The sequence below is a fragment of the Enhydra lutris genome, unplaced genomic scaffold, assembly GCF_002288905.1.
Source record: "Enhydra lutris kenyoni isolate GAN:26980312 unplaced genomic scaffold, ASM228890v2 scaffoldscaffold56, whole genome shotgun sequence".
Classification (NCBI taxonomy): Eukaryota; Metazoa; Chordata; class Mammalia; order Carnivora; family Mustelidae; genus Enhydra; species Enhydra lutris.
In genome coordinates, this window is record NW_019154140.1 from 10,011,530 (window position 1) to 10,026,159 (window position 14,630).

The window sequence follows — 14,630 nt, forward strand, 5'->3', positions numbered from 1 at the left end:
CTCTGCTCCAAGGCTGCCCCCTGCAACCCCCAGGCTGACCCTTGGACCACGTGATCGCCTATGGCAGACTTACTTTAGCCAGAAGATCTATGTCACTCCAGTGGGCCTTCCATTCTAAAACTTCAGGAAGCACCTTTCTCCTTAAATAAAGCTCAGAACAGCAGAATTTAGCTTTCAAACATCTCTGCTTAAGAACTGCATGTTTAAAAAAAAAAAGAAGAAGAAGAAGAACTGCATGTAATTGTAGGTTAAAAAAAAAAAGAGTCCTGAAACTCTTTAGGTCACCTTATTTGAGTGTGGCAAATTCTAGTAATTAATTATTCTAGGTATATGGTGTCATGCTGATAAATTAGCCTATGGTGGATTAAAGCCTCCAGTTGTAGCCAACTTTGATAAATGGGGAAACTAAGAGGAAGAGAGAGGAGAGGACTTATGGATAATTACTGAGCATTCTGTTACTATAAATATCACCACATAACACCTATTTTTGGATTTCAAAGAACACCACCGAAATCCAGTTCTTAGTCCATTTAATTCCCCATTTTAAGGAAATGCTAGAAAGTTTGTAAGGTGTAGAGTAGATTACAGTTACCAGTTTTATGGTAGTGTACCCAGTGTCTCTTCTTATTTCCAGGAGATGCTTCATTGTGCCTCTCCCTGGTATCTCTCACTTCCCAGTTCATTCTCTGCTAGTCCTGTTTACTTTATCACAGCAGAATCTCTCGTGTCATCCCCTTCCTTCTATCCTATTATTCCTATCTTAGTTGAGACCTTTGTATTTTTCATTCTCCTGCAGTTAGCTACTGCATGTTTGTTTCCTCTGATCTTTCTCCCTCTCCTTCATGTTTTCTATACCGTTGACAGAGCGCTTCTTAGTAAAACAGAGCTCTCATTATTTACCCCCAAGAAGTCATGGAGTACCTGCCATGCACTGGGGATTTGACATTTCCTAGAGATTCATGGGGGTTCAAACACCATCGCTGTAGTGGAGTGGCCACTGAAATTTATTTCTGTAATAGCATCGATGGTTCCATATTGTTCCGTAATTGCACTAGGCTGGAGTATTTTAGAGAGCACAGATCTAACACAGCTAAATAGGAATTAGTCAGGTAATGTATGCATGTGTTGGTGAGGGAGCAGGAGGACAGAAGAAAAGACATTCCAGATTTGGAAGAAAGTAACTTCCGGTGTGGACACCCCAAGCTTGAATCACAAGTAGAGTGGTCTTTTAGACACACACATAGGCAAATGATGGCTTCTGTAAGAGGTCCTGAGGTGAGAGATGGTGGTTGGAACTGTTAGACTTGATGAGATACTCAAAGAGGTTGTGTGAGGTAAAGAAAGGAATGGTGGGCTAGAGGCACAACCACAGATATCCATGGGCATCAGAGATGAAGCTCATGCAGGAAAACAAATGAATGGTTATTAGAGGTGCTGAGAGCCAGTTCAGTGAAGCCCAGGGAGCAGAAAGGTTGGAGAAAGCAGGGGAGTGATCAGTGGATTGAAATTTAACAGAAAGGCGTCATGAGCTCAGAATTGGAAATATGTACTGGATTTGGCAGTATAAGTCCTTGAGAACTTCAAAGACACATTTCAATCTAGGAGAAGGATGGATACCATATGGAAGTGGAATGGGAAGTGAAGACAGTGAGTGTAGACTTCTCATACAGACTTCTTTAAAGAATATGTGGGAAATTATTTTTATAATCTGGGTGGGGAGCCCAGAGGAAGGGGAAGTAGAGGTAGAAAATGGAGTAGTACAGAAAAGAAGTGGAGCATAGGCTTAGCAGATGTGAAAATAGATGTAGTCTTTAATAGGAAAGGGGCCCCTCATCCCCAGATGTCAGGATTATAGGGGAGGGTGGGTGTAGATAAGTTTGTAGGTAGGAGGTAGGAATTTGAGGAAGATGACACTGGACAGTATCTAGTGTACAGTAATACAGGAAATTCAAAGTCCTACCGAAGGGAGTGAGAGATTGAGTAGGAGGTTTAAAGAAAATATTGACAGTGTAGAATAGTTATCACGAAGAATGGGAGAGGGAATTACCTAATCAGATTCACTCTGTCTACTGATGAAGGGCCAGCCTCTCCTGGCCTCAGCCCCCAGTCACTGTGCCCTGTCAGGCACCCTGCACTTACACCAGAATGAACTGCTAGATGCTTCTCATATACGAGGTTTGTTTCCTACCCTCGGTTTTGCTCCAGAAAGCCCCTCTCTAAGATGTCCTACTTTTCTCTCTCTCTCAATGTCCACACCATACCACCATATTTACTCTTCATATCCTTCTCTCAGAAAACCTTCTCGATCTCCCCCATTCCACACTTCGTTGGACATTACCATTTCATCTTTCCATTATGTTTTATACATACCTTATGTGTTGCTCTTTACTCTGCTTGGACTCGCATTCTTCCTCTCTTAAACAAAGTGCTCAAGGCAGGGCCTGCATATGGCTAGCGTTCAGATATTTGTTGGACAAATGAAGGGGGGAGTTTTATAAATCTGATTTCACCCCTTCTGGGACTTCTTTGTGGCCTGGAACCAGCTCTCCATCTCACCTTCACCTCACCTTTCTCATAATTCAGCCTCTTTTGGGGAAAAGTGTGATTCAGCTTTGTTGTCAGCCACCCCTTGTCTTGAGAGCCATCACTGAGCTAGTTAATGAATACCTTAGTGCGGTTATTGAATGGTCTCTGATTAATCTATAGGCTTTAGCACAGAGTTGCACTGATTACTCCCTAGCTCAAAAAATAAAACTGGGCCTCTGAAATGTCCTGCTTTGCATGAAAATGTTCACTTCCTCTCATTTCTCCATCTGAAAAAAACTGTAGATTCCTAGAGGCCATGGCTGTCTGCCAAGACTTGCTGAGAAACCCCACATGGAAGTCATATTCTTTGTCCCAGGACTCTTCTGCCATTTCTCTGGTTTTATCTGGAAGAATGAGGAAACTGAGGCCCAGAGAGATTAACTAACTCATCTAAGGTCGTGTGGCTAGTAGATGTTAGAGTCCGGATTTGAACCAGGTCCTTCAGACCGCAGAGCTTGTACTCCTGAACACTACGGTTTGTAGCCACCCCTCCCCACTCACCCCCACACATACACCCCTCCCCACTCACCTCCACACGTACACCCCTCCCCAGTCACCTCCACACATACATGACTATCTCTTGTTGGCTCATCAGCGAACGTGGCTTCCATTTCCCATGGCCTGTTCAAGTGTATGTCCATTTCCTTTATGTCCATATCTTCAGAGAGCCCCTTAAGTCATCTGCCTACCCCATCTCCTATTCAGTTCTCTATAAAATTACTGCTATGGTTTTAGGGCTTAGGACAGTTCATGAAAAGTAAGTATTATCAGTTTTTCATAGTATTTTAATTTTTCCACTGCAGCATTTCTCAAGTTTTTTGATCTTAGGACCCCTTGCTATCCTTAAAAATTGAGGACCTTGGGGCACCTGGGTGGTGTGGTCAATTGATTGCCCAAAGTTTGGTTTCACCTCAGGTTGTGATCTCAGGGTTATGGGCTCGAGCCTTGTGTCCAGTTCAGCACGAAGTCTACTTAAGACTCTCTCTCTCTCTTGCTCCCCCTCTATGCCTCCCCCTCATATTTTCTTGCTTGCTCACTCTCTTTAAAACAAATAAATCTTTTAAAAATAAATAAATAAAAATCCTTTGCTGTGTTAGCACCATAGATCTTTAACTCATGAATGATTTGTAGTATCCTGCATTTGGAAAATAGATGGGATCATCTGGGAAATACTGGTTCACAGTTACACAGATCTTCCAAGTACTGACACACAGTATTTAAAAATCGCATAAATTATTATCATGACCAGCTCATCAGAAAAGTCTAAATACTGTGAAACTGTCAGGCTCTCAGAGTCTACTCTATACTTATGAGAAAATGAAAGTGAGAAAGGCAGATATCATTTTAGTATTATTGTGAAATAGTTTTGACCTCTTGAGCCCCCTTAAAAGGATCACAGGACCCCTAGGAGTCCCTAGACCACACTTTGAGAATAACTGCTGTTTGGGGAAGAAAAAGTGAAGTGAAGAAAAAGTGAAATATGACATGACAGAGAACATTTAAATCACAATTTATCCCATCCTAATCGTCCCAGTCGCTGTAAGCCTTGTCCCAACAGACGGCTGACATGGGTGCCCTAAAATCCTCAGTTAGTTTTTCTGTGGGAAAATAGAAGGGCCACCTCCTCAAATCAAGAACACCCTTGAGCTATTCTCCCAAGCAAACGCCTGGACCTTGGGTAGTATATTTAGGGAGCTGTGATGTGCCTGCTTGAAAAGGACCAGAAGCTCCTGATGGGTGAATGGCTAAGACCCACGCATCTATAGCGTGGATCCCAGGAGCTAGTAGAGTTCAGGGTCCTGAGTCATCACTGAAACCCTCCAGCCCAGGGATGGTGAGACTGAGGAGAGGCTGGGGTGGCTAACCTCAGGATGTATTTCCTTGGAGAATAGACTAGAGCAGGATTGAATGCTGGGTCCAAGGAGAGGTGCTACGAATTCTCTTTTCCCCTCCCACACTTATCACAGGCAACCCTTTCGCCAAGAATGGAACAGGGGATTAAAGAATAATAGATTATTTTCTTTTAGCGTTATTGTCTCAGGATCCTGATTTCTATGCATTTGTAGGTCGCTGAATTGATCATTATCTTACTTATCACTTTCCTATCAGTTAGGAATAGATCTCATATAGTATATGTATTTCTGACTAGGCTGCAAGGTGCAAGAAGGCGGGAACCGTGCTGTATGTCTTCTTTATGACTGTATCTACATCACTTAGTACACACTAGGTATTTAATGATCATTTGTCAAATAAATGAAACCTCTTTCCTAATGTGGAGACCTAATGTACTGTGTAGTGTCAGCAGCCAGCATTGGCTTAATGCAAAATCCAGGAAAGTGAACTTCTATGAAAAGTGAGGCAGTGACCCAGTGCAGGTGTGGGGTAATGCCCAGGTGTGGGTGGCCAGTTTACAGCATATAATCTAAATACATGTTCATGAAATTGAACACTGCACCTACGATATTCAAAGCCTTCCAGGAGATAAAAAGATGAATCAGGCAGTGTGTCCTTAAAGAGCCTGTAGTTGGCTAAAAAGGGGAGCTCAAAGCAGGTATATAAAGAACTTTAGTTAAAAGTAGAGTGCAAGGGCTCTGAAACAGAGGCTGTGGAAGGGTGGAGGAGGTTTACAGAGGAAGAAGCTGAAGGGCTGGACCATGGACAGTGGCGAGGAGTTCCGCAGCGGGAAGTGTAGAGCATACAGACCCGCAGGCAGTGTGGCTCCGTGGTTGGGTCTCTGCAGGGAAAGAGTGAAAGATAAAATGGAAGAAGTTAGTTACAGTCAAAGCTGGGAGGATCTTGAAGGACATTTTTAGGACAATGATTGATGATATTAAGTGCGCTCATGGGATTTAGCGAAGGCACCCAAGAGTTACTGAGTCTTGTTTTGTCCTGACCATATTTCTCCCTAGTGAGCCCTGCAAGGGAGATACATATGCCCAAGGCACTGTTACTAACATCTATCACAGAACCTCAGAACCTTACACTGAACTGAACACATGGGTAGAAGCTCAAAGATATTTCCTATCCCCCTACCCCGCCATCCAATCTTGGGATCTTACTGTATTTTTTTTTTTTTTTTTAGATTTTATTTATTCATTTGAGAGAGAGAGAGACAGAAAGAGCATGAATGAGGCAGAGGCAGAGGGAGAGGGAGAAGCAGACTCCTTGCTGAGCCTGGGGCCTGAGGACATGGGCCTCAGTCACAGGACCTGGAGATCATGACCTGAGCCACCCAGGTGCCCCAAGGGATCTTATTGTCTTAATCATTGTTTTAATTTTCTGTGTATTATGATGCTTTGACATTTTAGGAGCCTTGCTAACTGGGGAGAGACTGCTCCTCCCAGTGCAAACTTAATTCCTAGACAATGAACAACTTGTCTGAAAGTGCGCCTTTCATATACAAATCAACCAATCCAAACCCTCAGCCCCAACTTTTTATCTAACGCTCACACATCAAGACACACAAAACCAGTGTTTCCTCTGCCCTCAGTCACTCTGAGGGCCAGGTATTGGACAGCTAGGACCACTTCTATAGACCAGAGCCTGCTGAAATTACTCAAACCACCTGATCCTAAACTTGTCAGATATGCCTACTCTGCCTCAGCCATTCCTTCTGAGGAAACCATCAAGCAGGCTCTGAACCATGCTTTTTCCCTGCTCCTTTTGCCTCCTAACTGACCCTAGTACCTCCCCATGAGGTCCTGCCTGGCATGGCATGGCATGTCCCCTTCTTTTGAGAGCTGTAAGTAATAAACTCCTCCAAAGGTAGCTGTCTGTGTGTCTATCACCTTACCATTTCTCATTAGAACAAAAAAGGTACAATAGCAAGGTTTTGCCTTTGGCATAGCACATCGCCCTGAGGTATAAAAATTTAGGGGATGGGGATGCCTGGGTGGCTCAGTTGGTTGGACGACTGCCTTTGGCTCAGGTCATGATTCCGGAGTGCCGGGATCGAGTCCCGCATCGGGCTCCCAGCTCCACGGGGAGTCTGCTTCTCCCTCTGACCTTCTCCTCGCTCATGTTCTCTCTCACTGTCTCTCTCTCAAATAAATAAATAAAATCTTTAAAAAAAAATTTAGGGGATGCCAGTCAAGGGACAATTGGAAACATTAGTGTCGGGGCACCTGGGTTGCTCAGTGGGTTAAGCCTCTGCCTTTAGCTCAGGTCATGATCTCAGGGTGCTGGGATCTAGCCCCAAATTGGGCTCTTTGCACAGTGGTGAGCCTACTTGCCCCCTCCCTCTGCCTGCCTTTCTGCCTACTTGTGATCTCTCTCTCTCTGTCAAATAAATAAATAAAATCTTAAAAAAAAAAAAAAAAGAAAACAGTATCTTTAAGTTTTCTTAAACCCAGGAAATTTAAATCCATTGTAAGGCTTTCTGAATTTACCTATCTTATAATCAGGGCCTTTGGGGATTTTAAATTCAGGAGTGGGGTAGATGTCACTTGGTTACATATTAGTATATTTATTAAAAAAAAGAAAAATAAGTTCATAATTTCTCAATTAAGAGAAGTCTGATTTGGCCAATTGCTTTGACAATGAGAACTGGCTTTGCTAACCTATATCATATGGTAGACATTTTTGTAAATAAAATGAGCTGAATCTTTAGCTTTAAGGTTTTGGTGAAAATATCTTTAAAGCATGTAGTAAGATAAAATTATTTTATTAAAAAATTAATGTTGGAAAAAAATTAACAGTGGCAGTGATGTATTAAAATTAATGATATTTTGATTATTCCAACCATTTCTTTTGGGTTAAATAAGGTTCCTCTAAGTAAAAGAATAACCTCTTTAAGAGTAACCCATATTTTTATTAGTAAATAAAAATGAAGCCTTTTTGGCATCCTCAGAAATCAAGAAATGGAATACTTCTAACAAATAGGTAACAAATCATTTGGCAGATTGGGTGGTTTGCAGTTCTTTGCTTTCAATAAAGTTGAAAAACTACCCGATATGATTGTCAGCCAGTAGATCATTAGGATAAATTTTGCTGATAGCTTATTATGTGATTCTGGTATATCATTTGAAAGGAGATGGAAGAATTGGGTGACATTACTGTAACCAAATTCTTCTGTTCCAAGATACTATTTATGTGAATAGAGTTTCTCAGCACTTAAAATCTATATTAGATAGGGAAGGGAGAGCTGATGTTGAGCCATATTTGATTCTAATAATAATACTGTCTACAAATATTTCATCACCAAAAACACCAATTGGAAAAGAACTCATTAAGAGACACATTTTAATAAAATTTTCTTTTAAGCTTAGTAATTACTTATAAAATGTATAATATCTGTATATATCTTGATCAGTTTTATTAATAAGAATTATAATTAAAAAAATCTGAGAATTTTTTAAAAATTCTAAGAGACTCATGGTCACAGAAAATTTTTAATTTTAAGTACAGTTTATAACTTTTTGTTGAAAATTGTTGATCAAAGGTGATCAATAAAATATAGTAAAGCATAAAAAATATACGTTAGCATACAATTCTCTAGGGAATGTGGAATTGGAAGTATGGGTTGAAAGAGAAAAAGAAATGAGGAGAAATTTGTGAGTGATAAATAAAAGTTTTATTTTAAAATGTCAGTGCAGGGGCACCTGGGTGGCTCGGTCAGTTGAGCATCTACCTTCCATTCAAGTCATGATCGTGGAGTCCTGGGATTGAGATCAAGCCCCACATCAGGCTCCGTGTTCTCTTCTCACCCTGCTTGTGCTCTCTCACCCTCTCTCTCTCTCTGTCTCAAATAAATAGATAAAATCTTAAAAATAATAATAATTAAAAAATAAATAAAATGTCAGTGCAGGGAGAACCTGGGTGACTCAGTTGGTTAAGCACTGACTCTTGATCTCAGCTCAGGTCTTGATCTCAGGGTTGTGAGTTCAAGCCCTCAGTTGGGCTCCACACTGCTTGTGAAATGTACATAAATAAATAGTGCTGGGAATTTTATAATTTAAAAATAATAAAACTTTTGATGGGGGCACCTGGGTGGCTTTGTCCATTAAGCATTATCCCAGGTCATTGGCTTTGGCTTAGGTCATTATCCCAGGTCCTGGGATGGAGCCCACATTGGGCTTCCTGCTCACTGGGGAGTCTGCTTTACCCTCTCCTTCAACCCCCCTTCCATCATGCTCTTTCTCTCTCTCTCTCTTGCTCTGCACTCTCTCTAAGTTTTTTTTTTTTTAATTAACTTTTGATGAAAAAAATGTTGACTTTAAAATGGAGTCAGAGGGAACATACATAATAGTTAACTGAACAAAAAAAATACTCCAGGGCCACAGTTGGCCTAGGTAGGACTTACGGTCAGGGCATGTACTCATTGAGAGAATAGCGAGCGATCGAGCACTTTAACATTCTCTCCTTTTTGCCAAGTGGGGCATGGAGGCTCTCTTGAGTAAATGAGCTCATAGTAATGGGAAATAGACACAACATGTGTTTCCTGGTGCATTAGACTCTACATGGAGCTCGAGATAAAAGCATCGTTGCAATGCACCGGTGAACAGTGAGTAGAAATTTTGTATGGTTAGCTGGTCAAAGACCTACACATCGCAAGGCGATGGGGCAAGAAGCGAGCGCATATGGGTGTTGAGTCCTACTAGGAACACAACATCCAGAAGTGCTTTCTGGGAACACTTGTGTTCTGATAGCAGGAATGCAAAGCTAGGGCCAGGTTGGGGAGGCCAACAGCCTCAGCTCAGCCAGTGCGGGGTGCGCTTCCCGTCTCACACCTGTCTGTGTCTTTTTCTGTCTCCCTGCCCCTGCAGTCCCTGCTCAGCATCCCGGGCTCCCCGTTCCTCTCCCGGCACAACAGCAAAAGCAGCATCTTCAGCTTCAGGGGGCCCGGGCGCTTCCGCGACCCGGGCTCGGAGAACGAGTTCGCGGACGACGAGCACAGCACGGTGGAGGAGAGCGAGGGCCGCCGGGACTCGCTCTTCATCCCGATCCGGGCCCGCGAGCGCCGCAGCAGCTACAGCGGCTACAGCGGCTACAGCCAGGGCAGCCGCTCGTCGCGCATCTTCCCCAGCCTGCGGCGCAGCGTGAAGCGCAACAGCACGGTCGACTGCAACGGCGTGGTGTCCCTCATCGGTGGCCCCGGCTCGCACATCGGCGGGCGGCTCCTGCCAGAGGTGAAAATAGATAAGGCAGCTACCGACGACAGTGTAAGGAAGTAAACGCATAGACCGAGGCTAGGCATGGCAGTCTCTCCCGCGCCCTCCTCTCTTCTCTCCCGCTGGCCTCTGGCTCCCACGCTCCCTCCCCCACTCTCAAGTCTCTGTCCCCACCAGCGCCGCCCGCTTCTGTCCTCTCCCTCCTGCTCTGTTTCTGTTTCTCTCTTCCGCCCCTCCTTTTCCCATTCACTTTAATCCCTGCTCTGTCCACCCCCGCCTCCTTCTCCCTGTTTCTATTGCCCTACCCCATCAGCTCCTTGCTTTCTTTTACCTCCTTTTCTTTCTCTCCATCTTTGCAAGTCTTTAGTAGCCTACTGTTTCCCTCTCCCCACCTGCTCTCACTGAATGCCTCTGGCCAGCGGATCCTGCCCTGATGGAATGAGAATTGCCACCACCAATGACCAAGTCTGAGCCGGTTTGGAACTACCATTGCTTCTCTCCCTCCCACCTCCTGTCCCCATAGGGAAACAGCCTGGAATTTAAAGCTCTGATCTTTCTGTTAAAAAACAACAACAATATAGCTCAGAATAATTTTCCAAGACTCCTCTGTAAGAAGGAGGTGTGATTTTTCCAAAGAGGAAGGTGGATGCCTGGTGTGGCAAGCACGAGGTGTGCACCAGGGAAAGCCAGGCAAGGAGAGGTTAGGGAAGCCAGTGCAGAACTGGAGCTTGAAATGGAAATAAAGGAGGGAAAAGTGGGAGGTTGGGGCAAGAACACATGGTGTATGGGGGAGGAAGGAAAAGGGAAGCGAAAGATGAATTTTAAATGTAATCAAATGTCAGGCTCTGGAGGAGCTGCATATAATAGCTTCATAAAATCACTTGTCTAGGGGGTTGGCTAATGGCTCCCCTCTTTGGGAAAAGCCATCTCTTCACATTTCTTTAAATTCTAAGCTGTTTATACCTTTTTTTTCTAGTTTCAAATTCTTATAACCTCAGCGATCCTAATCCTCTGTGCCTCTAACTCCCTAACTTCCCTCAGTCCTTCCTTAGCTGGCATAAGCTCCTTGAGACAGCATGCCAGTCCGTTTTGTTCTAACACTTCAGTTTCCTCTAACACAGCACGGAGACAGCCCATCCTCTAATTAGCATGATGCATGCGTGGAGGAGAACCGGACAGTCAAGGCTGGAATTATCCCAGTGATCTGTTTGAAACATTTCAGGACAGTTGTTGACTGTACAGATAAAAACTCAAAGGCACTTAGGATGTGTTTGACATTGTCTTTTCTCTCCTGCCTTTTAATTTAATAGCACAATACCCCCCCTCACACACACGTGTTTGTTTAGCGCTTTATAAGCTACAAATTACTTTTACGTTCATTATTTAATTTGCTCTGAATAAAAATTTTCCGTAAGGCTGACCAAGTGGAGGGCATTATTCCTGATTCTAGATGGGGAAGTAGGGCTCAGAGGATTTGGGCTCTTTGAGGTCCTACAGCTCATTGTTGATAGAGCCAGAGTCTTAGGGAAAAAATCAGTCTTCTCTTTTTCAGTGAATTTTAATGCCTTCTTTGTTTAGTCATGTGGCCATTTTTCTTCTGGAAAACTGTTTCTTTAATATCAACTATAATAGGAACAATAATAATAACAAATAGTGGTTCCAGAATCCCCCCAAAACCAGATAGTTGGCCAAAATAGATGTTACAGATGATTATCTTTCCTTTAAATATAATTTTGGATTGTCCCTAATTCTATATCTAGAGGTAAATTTTTAGGCTCCATAATTAGACAGTTATATTCTCTGAAAAAGCAAGAAATTATATCAGTAGAGAATGAGGGGTGGGTCAGCATGGACAGTATGGTTTGGGCAACTCAAATATTAAGAACCAAATTAAAATTTGATATTCTGGCCGCTTTTTTAAACACTTCGGCCAAATAACACATCTTGCTTTTTCTTTGAAAAGAAGGTATTAGAAAAGGTATCCAGAAAGGAAGAGATTGAACTTCAGCTGAAGGCAGATAAGCACGTCTGCTCATTGGTTTTGTTTTGGGGTTTTTTTGCTGCTTCTGTTATAATGTGTGGGGGAGAAATTTGAGAGACAGTTGAGCAGATGGCTGTCCGCACCGCCTCACATCGTAGCCTGCGGAGTGCTGTCTTTGGGTTTTGGGGGGCCTGCACACACAACACCCTATAAGGACTTAGGGGATTCATTCCAGTGGTCCCAAGCAATGATGGTGATAGTTTTGAGGATTCCCAAGGCCAGGAGGGCAGATCCCAGAGTGGCAGGATATGAGGTAGGCAGGACTGTTTCATTCCCAAAGCCTTCATAACTAGGAAAAGCTATTTCATTAGAAGCCATAAAGAAGCACTTCCTAGCTACTAATGGTGTGGCAGTCTACGTAAGTTATAGTAATAGGCCAAAAAGATAAAACAAAAACAAAGAAGACTGCATAGAGCTTGTGTATAGGGTTTGGTATGATATCAGATCTATGGAAAGACTGCCTACAGAGAAAGGATGACTGACTCGAAGTTAACAGTAGTTTCCTTTGGGAGGGGACATTATAGGTGACTTTTTTTCTTCCTCACACTTTTCTGTTTTCAGTTTTCTACAATGGACATAATAATTATAGCCACCATATATTGGGTTCTTGCTATAGTTACGCTCAGCACTTTATATGCATTTAATTTCTTATAACCGTTGTGTTCGGTAGGTGGTTTTATCCTATTAACAGGTGAGGTTCGGAGCCTTAGTGACTTGTGGAAATGGAGCTTGAACCAAGGTCTTCCCACTGTCAAAGAGAACTTCCTGGATGCTTGAATATTAGCTTCTTTGGGAAGTGGGGAAAAACATGTATCATTTATCTTAGAGGGAGGCAATAGATTCCTGTTATATGCAGCCCAGGCCAGAGGAGCGGCGAATACCACTATCGGCCAGGATGGAGCGGTTCTCACTGTTCAGACATTTGGGATGAGTCCCCAGTGGATTAACTTGCCTTCACCTGAACCACTAGAGTGCTTCCATGGTATGCTCATGCTTTGTGGGGTTGCATAGGAGCTGCTGAGGACCTCAAGCTGGCCTCACTCAGGACTGATGCTTAGGCTATGCCACATCCCTATTTTTTCCTCACACTCAAGGAATGTAATATTCTCAGGGCGCCTGAGTGGCTCAGTTGATTAAGCATCTGACTCTTGATTTTGGTTCAGGTCATGATCTAAGGGTCCTGAGATCGAGACCCACATTGGTCTCCACGCTCAGCAGGGAATCTGCTTCTCTCCCACTCCCTCTGCCCCTCTCTCTGCTTGTGCACACATGCGCTCTCTCTCTCAAATAAATGAATCTTTAAAAAAAGGAAAGAAAGAAAAAATATATATAATATTCTCTGTGGAAAAAAGATATCTGGGCATCACTCATTAGAGTTTCATCAGAAATGATTTCACCTGTTCATTAGTTATTCAGTTATGATTGGTGATTATTTTTCAGTAGTTTGGGAATTTTCACTTTTGCTTTTTGTTGAAGCAGAGGGTGAGGGGACATTCCCATGTCTTCATCCCTAAGCTGGAAAAGTAGGTGAGAATCTCATCACTCATAGAGAAAGCAGGTGCTGCTGACAAATCCAGAAATCCCAAGTAACTCAGAAATCATTTTGTGCTAGCTTGCAAATACACATGCACTATCTCATCTAAAGCTCACAGCCAATAGATCCTACTCTTGTGTGCATTTCACTGAGGAGGGTTCTCTAAACCAAGGCTTAGAGAAATAAAATGACTTGTCCAACATCACACAGTATGTGGTAGGCTCAGGGCTTGAACACAGGCAGTCTGACTCCAGAGCCCTGGCCAGTAATCAGTGCCCCACACCAACTCTGAAGCCCAGGTTTATTTACTGATGTGATCCTGGGAAATTAACATCACCACTCTAAGCCCATTTCCTTATCTGCAAAAAAGAAACAAAAGGACCTGTGCTATAGGGCTGTTGCAAAGATGAAATGTAATAACATTTATAAACTGTGAAGCATGTTATTTGGCCCACTCTTGGTGTTCAGAAGGCCAGTTTCCATTTATTTCCCTATACTTTTGTGGCCTTCTTAGCCCTGAGAAGTAGACATTAGGATTTCTCCTGAATTGCTTGACTTGGCGAGGGTTGCATTCCTCTAAAATCCTAAAGAACCTTTGAGAAGAAGCAATTATTGGGAAATTATTTTAAAGCAGATTACTACAAAAATTTGAGGAAGGCTTAAACGGGAAATAAATGGCTAGGTTCTAAAGCTACTTCTAAACTGCTCTAAATTTTAGTTCCAAGAAAGGTGCCTGCCTGATAAATTTCCATTCATGCATCTCCATTGGAAAGCAATTTAGTTGCGCTTCCGTTGGCAGATCTATATAAATGTGGGCAAAATCTGCCATCTGCAGGTGTCGTAGGACACCTCTCTGAGAAGGACAGCTACAATTCAGGAGGCTGGAAGTCAGGGGCTAAATGTCCTAATAAACTTTGCATTTGGGTTGAGAGAAACGGAACAAATTTGCACTGAGTTTAACTTTCAAAGAGTGTAATTAAGGTTCTCCATGGCTTCCTCTGTTACTGACAGTTTTACATGAAATCTCCTTAGGGACGGAATTCTAAAAAGGCAGAAACTCCTGCCTTTAAAACATTGTTAATTCTTCTCTTTCCTCCACAACAAAGTAAAACAAAACAAATAAAAGAAATAAACACCTCCACTTACAGGAATTAAAAAATGACCTGAAGAGGGAAGGGAAAGAGGATGTGAGCTTTCCTCTGGCCCTTGGGTCTCAGAGTCCCTCCCTCCCAGGTGGTAAGTAGCTGAGCCAAGAGCAGAGACACACCTCCCAAGCGGATTCTGGAAGGCCGCCTCTGTAGCTGCTGGACGTGGGAGAGTCTACTCCAGCATTCCTTCCCTCCAGTTAGCTAGAATCCAT

At 43.0% G+C, this 14,630-nt stretch overlaps 1 protein-coding gene across 6 annotated transcripts in view; it reads left to right on the forward strand.

Annotated features, from left to right (window-relative positions):
- Window positions 1-14,630, forward strand: part of LOC111157848 (sodium voltage-gated channel alpha subunit 8) — a 118,400-nt gene that overhangs the window by 48,230 nt on the left and 55,540 nt on the right. For 3 of the 6 annotated variants that reach the window (XM_022519537.1, XM_022519541.1, XM_022519539.1), the window contains exon 11: window positions 9,351-9,713. In XM_022519537.1, coding sequence (XP_022375245.1) covers window positions 9,351-9,713 — 363 coding nt within the window. Of the gene's footprint in view, window positions 1-9,350; window positions 9,747-10,584; window positions 10,588-14,630 lie in introns of all 6 variants that reach the window. The other 3 variants (XM_022519538.1, XM_022519540.1, XM_022519536.1) reach the window with 2 other exon arrangements.